Here is an 8,380-nt window from a genome sequence, read left to right on the forward strand (position 1 = left end):
CTGGTTGAATCAGTTAGCTCCTGGCAGTATCTTCAGTTGGGAAGAGTTGGCTCGGGTGTTTGTCAGAACGTTTGAGGGCACTTGCAAGCGACCAGCAGGGCTGACTGAGTTACAGCATTGTGTCCAGAAGCCTAATGAAACCTTGAGAGATTACATCCAGAGGTGGACCACTTTGCATCACACAGTGGAGAATGTATCGCCACACCAAGCAGTTTGCGCCTTCAAGGAGGGTATTCGGTACTGAGAGCTCAACCTGAAATTTGGTCAGACAGGAGATATGGCCCTGACCCGAATTATGGAAATAGCCACTCGGTACACTAACGGTGAGGAAGAAGACCGACTCCACAGTGGCAAGAACAGACCAGTCGCCCAGAACACCGGAGGAGGAAATTCCAGTCGGGAGCATAAGTGCAAAACCGAGCCCGCGGCACCTGGTGAAACTGCAGTTGTGACCCAAGGAAAATTCAAAGGGAAGCCTAAAGGGCCATGGATACCCAAGAAGGTGAGAGATCAAGCGGGAAATGATGTGCTAGATTTGCCATGTCATGTACACACCAACAAGGATGAAGAGGGAAACCTGATTTATCCCAAGCATACCACTCGACAGTGTCGACTCCTTATCCAGCAGTTCCGAGAGGGGCAGCCCAGTGAGAAAGAGAAAGAATCTGATAAGGATGAGGACAAATAGGAGGATGATGGTTAGCCCAATGTCAATGCCACTTTAGTGATTTTTGCTAATGTTGAGAGCAAAAGTTGACTGAAAGTCATCAATAGAGAAGTGAACATAGTTGCTCCGGCAACAACTGTTGGGGAACGCAGTAATTTCAAAAAAATTCCTACGCACACGCAAGATCCATCTAGGTGATGCATAGCAACGAGAGGGGACGATGTTGTCCACGTACCCTCGTAGACCATAAGCGGAAGCGTTATGACAACGCGGTTGATGAAGTCGTATGTCTTCACCATTCGACCGATCCTAGCACCGAAGGTACGGCACCTCCGCGATCTGCACACATTCAGCTAGGTGACGTCCCACGAACTCTAGATCCAGCTGAGGTCGAGGGAAAGTTTCTTCAGCACGACGGCGTGATGACGGTGATGATGAAGTTACCGACGCAGGGCTTCGCCTAAGCACTACAACGATATGACCAAGGTGGAAATCTGTGGAGGGGGCACCGCACACGGCTAAACAATCAACTTGTGTATCTATGGGGTGCCCCCTCCCCCGTATATAAAGGAGTGGGGGAGGAGGAGGGCCAGCCCTCTATGGCGCGCCCCAGTGGGGGAGTCCTACTCCCGGTGGGAGTAGGATTCCCCCTTCCCTTGTTGGAGTAGGAGAGAAAGGAAAGGGGAGAGAGAGGGAAGGAAGGGGGCCGGCCCCCACCCAATTCGGATTAGGCTTGGAGGGGGGCGCCCTCCACCTTGGCAGCCTCCTCCACTCTCCCACTAAGGCCCAATAAGGCCCATACACTCCCCGGGGGGTTTCGATAACCCCCCTCGGTACTCCGGTAAATGCCTGAACTCACCCCGAACCATTCCAATGTCCAAACATAGCCTTCCAATATATCAATATTTATGTCTCTACCATTTCGAGACTCCTCGTCATGTCCGTGATCATATCCGAGACTCCGAACTACCTTCGGTACATCAAAACACATAAACTCATAATACCGATCGTCACCGAACGTTAAGCATGCGGACCCTACAAGTTCGAGAACTATGTAGACATGACCGAGACTCATCTCCGGTCAATAACCAATAGCGGAACCTGGATGCTCATATTGGTTCCTACATGTTCTATGAAGATCTTTATCGGTCAAACCGCATAACAACATACATTGTTCCCTTTGTCATCGGTATGTTACTTGCCCGAGATTCGATCGTCGGTATCTCAATACCTAGTTCAATCTCGTTACCGGCAAGTCTCTTTACTCGTTCCGTAATGCAACATCACGTAACTAACTCATTACTCACATTGCTTGCAAGGCTTATAGTGATGTGCATTACCGAGAGGGCCCAGAGATACCTCTTCGATACACGGAGTGACAAATCCTAATCTCGATTTATGCCAACTCAACAAACACCATCGGAGACACCTGTAGAGCATCTTTATAGTCACCCAGTTATGTTGTGACGTTTGATAGCATGCTAAGTGTTCCTCCGGTATTCGGGAGTTGCATAATCCCATAGTCATAGGAACATGTATAAGTTATGAAGAAAGCAGTAGCAACAAACTAAACGATCATCGTGCTAAGCTAACGGATGGGTCAAGTCAATCACATCATTCTCTAATGATGTGATCCCATTAATCAAATGACAACTCGTGTCTATGGTTAGGAAACTTAACCACATTTGATTAATGAGCTAGTCAAGTAGAGGCATACTAGTGACACTCGGTTTTTCTATGAATTCACACATGTACTAAGTTTCCGGTTAATACAATTCTAGCATGAATAATAAACATTTATCATGATATATGGAAATATAAATAACAACTTTATTATTTCCTCTAGGGCATATTTCCTTCAACAACGATGTATTTGAAGTGGGCAAAGACTCCCATCACATTCGACCAGTCCGATCACCCAGCGCATGTAGCTACCCCTGGGCGGCAAGCGCTGGTGGTCGACCCAGTCGTTGAGGGTACTCGACTGACCAAGGTCTTGATGGATGGTGGCAGTGGCTTGAACATTTTGTACGCCGAGACCCTCAAAGGGATGGGCATCCCGATGTCCAAGCTCAGCGAGAGCAACATGCGATTCCACGGAGTCATACCGGGGAAGAAGGTCGATTCACTCGGCTAGATTACCCTTGATGTGGTTTTCGATGATTCCAAGAATTACCGCAAGGAAAATTTGACATTTGAAGTCGTGGACTTTCACAGTGTTATGTGTACCTGAAGTTGAAGATGCCTGGGCACAGAGGTGTGATCACAGTTACCGGGAATCGGCAGAGAGCAGAAGAGTCCTTCCAGAAGGGCTCAAAGATTGCCGATGAACAGATGGCAACAGTCGAGATGCAAGAGTACCAGAAAAATGTAGATTCGAGTGATTTGTTACGTGCCAAGAAGCCTGCTTCAGAGTCTGCATTTCAGTCGTCTGGCGAAACAAAGCAAGTTCACATTCACCCGACCGATCCCAATGCTGCTTTGACTCATATTTCAACAACACTCGATAGCAAATAGGAAGAAGCACTCATCCAGTTCCTCCGTGAGAACTAGGACATATTTGTATGGAAGCCTTTTGACATGCCGGGTGTATCCAGGGGACTGGCTAAGCACCGTTTGTGAGTCGACCCGAAAGCAAAACCTGTCAAAGAGCATCTCCGTTGGTCCGCCGTGGAGAAGAGGAAGGCAATTGGTGAAGAGGTGGCTCGACTTCTAGCAGCTGAGTTCATCTGCGAGATATACTACTCCGAGTGGCTCGCCAATGTTGTCATGGTTCCCAAGAAAGACGATTCACTTCGCATGTGCCACTACTAGAATCAACGATTTTACCTAGGGTAGAATACCCTAGGTGAAAGCCCAAAAACTCTAGGTAAAGGCATTACCTAAGGGCACTAGGTGAAGTATAGACAGGAAAGAGGGCTTTCCCTACCGTTTTCCACCAGCCCTAGGGGAAGTACACTTTACCTAGGGGCACATGCTCTAGGGAAAGTATACACTGGGTCAGCTTTGCCAACATGGAAAGTACATATCCCTAGGGTCATATTGCCCTAGGGAAAGCTTGTGGGGCCCTATTTTGATATATAGCAGCAATTTGAATTATAAATATTTGCCATATTGCCCTAGTAACACATGCCAAATTTGGATTTATACCAACCATAATTCAAAATTATTCATCATACAACATATTCATACCACCCAGCAATCCAATAAAAAGCTAGATTAAGTTTCATAAAATGGTCAGGATAATTCGACTTGCATATACAATGAACTACAGACCAAACTACATATCAGCTCGTGTTGCTATACCAAAACACTTCTAAACTAACTACACATGCATCACAATGTTGGCCTTGAGAAGTATATGCTCTGAACACCCCTTGAGCACTTGCAACAGGTTGCCCTTCCAGGTCTTAAAGAGGAACATCTGGCTCACAAAATATGAGGCTGAGTATAAGAATCACAAGTTCGGCACTTAGATAAAATATAAAAAATAGGCAGCTTACGTAAGAACACAAAAATCAGCATCATATTAACAGTAGCACAACAATCATGGACATATAGACCTCATGTCGGCAATAACCTGTAAATACCTGAAAATAAGAACAAAATATTTATCTGTTTATACAAAATACCAGAAAATAAGTACAGTGCTATATGATCTATCTGAGTTACAACGCATGTTTTCAAACCTCTCGAAAGTCAACCAAGCTCAAAATGAAACTGCATGTGTCCAGAAAATAGCCTCTCAATTTCTAAGTTTAATCGCATGAAGAAGACACAATTTTTGAACTTTTGCAGCAAAGCATGCGTGTCATGCCTCTCTGTTGCCTTCTGAAATAAAAACCACACTTGACAAACAATGCAGGAACATGTATGGTATCCCACTTGCTAAGTTACTTTTATAATACAACTACATTATGTTATGTTGCAGTCAATTAACCATTACAGTGCATAAACCACTATATATGTAAAAGATCATCAAAGGTGCAAAAAAACAACAGGTCAAAAAGAAAAAGAACATCACAGCCATCTCAAAAAAGCAGTTACTTGAATTGGCACGTACAAATAATTGAATGTTTTTTAGCCTCACTAAACCCCACTTCTAAATGTCTAAAACCATACATAAGAGAATCTTGAACATCATGTGATTACATGAATTAGCAGACGATGGAGAGGAGCTCACCATGGCTATTTTGTAGCTGATGCCAAACAACATCGCCTCAGCCGCACGGCACCGGGGCCAACGAAAGTTGCCGAGGCCGGAGACCAAGCCTACCACCACACACCTTTCCTGACACGATAAACCCCTTCTCCTCTTCATAGGTGATGATGATGTACCATATCCTGCACAAGGACAAACCCAACATCAGCATTTTACTTGAACGTATATGAGAAATCTGAAGCTTCACGAGACATCATTGTCGTTTGTTAGCTTTACAAGTAATTAGACAACCTAGTTTGTTTGTTTTTGTTTTGCGAAATTAGAAAACCTACTTGAGCTATCAGCATACTGCATCTACATGGTTAACAGTAAGATGTATAAGAATGCAGAGTGTGAGAAAATTGGAATCCTCCGACTAGGCAGATAATATTATATCAGTGAACACACAAAGCAACCAACTTGATGCAGATTTAAGAACTTATTGTGAATGCAGAAGGACACAGTCAAGGAATATAACCAGTAGATGCACACAAAAATGTAAAGTATTGCTTGGGCATGCTGAATATTCCTATAGGAGGTGTTTGATGCCACAATGGTTGTCTTTTACTTGGAACTCATTTTTATTCCATTAGCCAAAATGCACAGCATAATCGCTGGGCACCAAGTCCTGTACGAAAGTAGGAGCACCTCCTGGCCAAAGGGCTTGGGGATCAACATCCATCTTTGCACCAAACGACGCAAGGGCGTTAGCTACCTTATTACAAAGTCTGGGACAATGCATAGCCCGAAACGAACAGAAATTAAGTCTAACAAACGCTTTGATCTCTTGGAAAAACGTCCACTCGCAGACATATCGTAGTCGCATGTGTTAATTGCCTGAACCAGCTCCCTTGAACTAAATGAAGTCTAACAAACAAATAGAAATTAAGTCTAACAAACGCTTTGATGCTACAATGGCTGGAGCTAAATAACATCGACAGGACAATATTTATGGTGACCAAGGCCAAGAACATGAACAATGATAGTGTAGTAAACTCCATGATGTCTAAATTTATACAGAAGTACTTTCACATAACCCTGAAACAAGCATTAAAACAATATTGTTGATGAAAAACAGAATATGTTTGACGTTATATGATGAATGAGGTATGACGAAACCAAGAACTAGGCACGATGGCCAGAATAAAAAATTCCACAGCACTATGGCCATGGACACGCAGGTCATGTGTGTGTGTGCGCGCACGCACGTGTGTGTGTGTGTGTGTGTGTGTGGGTGCGTGTGTGTGTGAGAGAGAGAGGGCAGAGGAGAGAACCAGTGGCTTACCACGAGCTATCCCAGAGTGGAAGAAGAATCGGGGCCACCGAAGAGGCAGGGCAGGAGGGGTCATAGTGGAAGAAGCCCCGGTCACACCACACGGTAACTCTGTCGTGTGCCAAGATCTACATGTTGGTCAATTGGTCAAACAAGCAGCTTCACGACTTAGTTGAGACCATGATGAGCTGAGCAAATATATTGCGTAGATGCACATCTCTCAGTTTCATGAAATAAAAGAGTGGGATATGAGGACATTTAGGATGAATCCCATATTTAAACTAGTATATGATGAACTGAAGGATGCATGTCCAGATTTCACATGCATGAGAGATGGATCTGTCTTGCACGACCTCCAGGCCCCTAGTAACTAACTTGATTGATCTCAACTTAATGGGGGCAATTTCTTAACAGACTCAAATATCATCTATTCTTTTATTGATGGATGCAGCTCACTGCCAATCAGGTGATATGCCTACCAAATAAAAATCTAACGTAAAGGCTACAACAAAAAACCAGAATTCATGCAACGATTGACTTCACAGAATGACAGAAGTAAGAACACTCCTGTCAAACCTCTCTTTGCCTTCTCAAATGAAAATCACAATTGAGAAAACAGTGCAGGAACATGAATGTCACCCCACTTGCTAAGTTACTATTATCACATAACTATGTCATGTTATGATGCAGTCAATCAACCATATATAATTTTATTGTGGTTAGAATAATAAACCACCCAATTTCTAACATGTTGAACTGCCGAAATACCATTTAATTATAATGCCAAATGCCTAAATTATGTAGCTTGTGTTTATATCATTATGACATACGAAGATATATTGCAGAACAGAGTCTAGTCCGAACGAGGGCTAGCGAGCAAGGGAATTAACTGAATAAGATCATCACACAAATATTTACCTAGAGAGTTTTACAGTGAGTATCAATGACTCATGTTACATATAAACTAATGTCCTGATGCAATGAGCAGTCACAAATCAAATGATAAGAAAATTAATAGCATCTAGAGAATATTGTATTACAAGATTGGTTCCAACCAGAAGGGGAGATGGAGGACCTTGATAGTGGCGGAAGCATGGTGGGAGAATGGACCTTGGGCAGTATGGGGTCGTCGGCGTAGATCCATTCTTGGAGAAGGGCAGAACGCACGGCGAACGGGATGCCATGGCTCCTCCAGTAGTGGGGGCGACGGATCTGGTGCACCAGGACCTCGCCCTGTGCTCGTCGGCGCAGATCCTTTGGATGGACAAAAGGATTCAGGGAGGCCATGGCTGCTCCCACGATGGGGATGATAGATCTGGTGCACGGGGATCTTGCCCTGTTGGGGCCGATCTAGTTCCCCCTTGCTCCTTGCATGCTGCAGGTTGGGGCTGAATCGGCATGGGGCGGCTTGGGAGAGAAGGAGAACAGAGGAGAAGGTGGATTTTTGGGTCGGCGGACGGAGATGAGGAAGGTGACCTAAATACACGCGTCCACATCTTTCTCACTGGGCAGTGGGTCCATGACGAAATATGGCGCAGGCCACCCAAAGAAAGCGCGCGGACAATGAGAAATGAGCGGGAGGCCGTGGCTACCTTTTTTTCCAATGAAAAATCACACAGGAATTTCCCTTTCCCTAGGGTGTACTGTTCATGGCTATTGTTTCCCTTGAGGAGATCAATGAGCTCTAGGTAAAGAACTTGGCCCTAGGTAAAATCGTTGATTCTAGTAGTGTGCATCGACTTCAAGCATATCAATCAGGCCTGCCCAAAAGATCATTTCCCTCTGCCCCGCATCGATCAAATTATCGACTCAACTGCGGGATGTTAATGTCTGTCCTTTTTGGACGTTTATTCCGGGTACCATCAAATCCAACTGTATGCACCCGATAAAATAAAAACAACTTTTATCACCCCATTCGGGTGCTTTTACTATGTTACCATGCCCTTTGGTCTCAAGAATGCTGGTGCCACATTCATGCGCAAGATTCAGAAGTGTCTGCTCACTCAAATCAGTCGAATGTGGAAGCATACATGGATGACATCGTGGTCAAGTCATGTAAAGGTTCCGACCTACTGACTGACCTCGCCGAAATCTTTGCCAATCTGAGAAGATATGATATCAAGCTTAATCTGTCGAAGTGCACATTCGGAGTCCCAGGTGGAAAGTTACTCGGTTTCCTTGTTTCCGAACAAGGGATCGATGCAAACCCAGAGAAAGTTGGTGCCATACTCCGAATGAG

The 8,380-nt window shown here is 44.6% G+C and overlaps 1 protein-coding gene across 12 annotated transcripts; it reads right to left on the minus strand.

Annotated features, from left to right (window-relative positions):
* Nucleotides 1–3,795: 3,795 nt before the first annotated feature.
* On the minus strand, nt 3,796–7,631 carry LOC119268446. Of its 12 annotated transcripts, none has more exons than XM_037550085.1 (5): nt 7,217–7,628; nt 6,154–6,269; nt 4,851–5,011; nt 4,171–4,257; nt 3,796–4,091 (listed from the first exon to the last, which is right to left on the minus strand). In XM_037550085.1, the coding sequence occupies exons 1-4, from the start codon at nt 7,426–7,428 to the stop codon at nt 4,192–4,194; spliced, it is 555 nt and encodes a 184-aa protein (XP_037405982.1). In that variant the 5' UTR covers nt 7,429–7,628; the 3' UTR covers nt 3,796–4,091; nt 4,171–4,191. The 12 variants fall into 12 exon arrangements, with proteins under 12 accessions (XP_037405982.1, XP_037405984.1, XP_037405990.1 ...); XM_037550087.1 differs by having other exon boundaries at nt 4,171–4,247; nt 7,217–7,627; XM_037550093.1 differs by lacking the exon at nt 4,171–4,257 and having other exon boundaries at nt 3,796–4,111; nt 6,154–6,252; nt 7,217–7,631.
* Nucleotides 7,632–8,380: the final 749 nt, after the last annotated feature.

The sequence above is a fragment of the Triticum dicoccoides genome, chromosome 3A (assembly GCF_002162155.2).
Source record: "Triticum dicoccoides isolate Atlit2015 ecotype Zavitan chromosome 3A, WEW_v2.0, whole genome shotgun sequence".
Taxonomy (NCBI): domain Eukaryota; kingdom Viridiplantae; phylum Streptophyta; class Magnoliopsida; order Poales; family Poaceae; genus Triticum; species Triticum dicoccoides.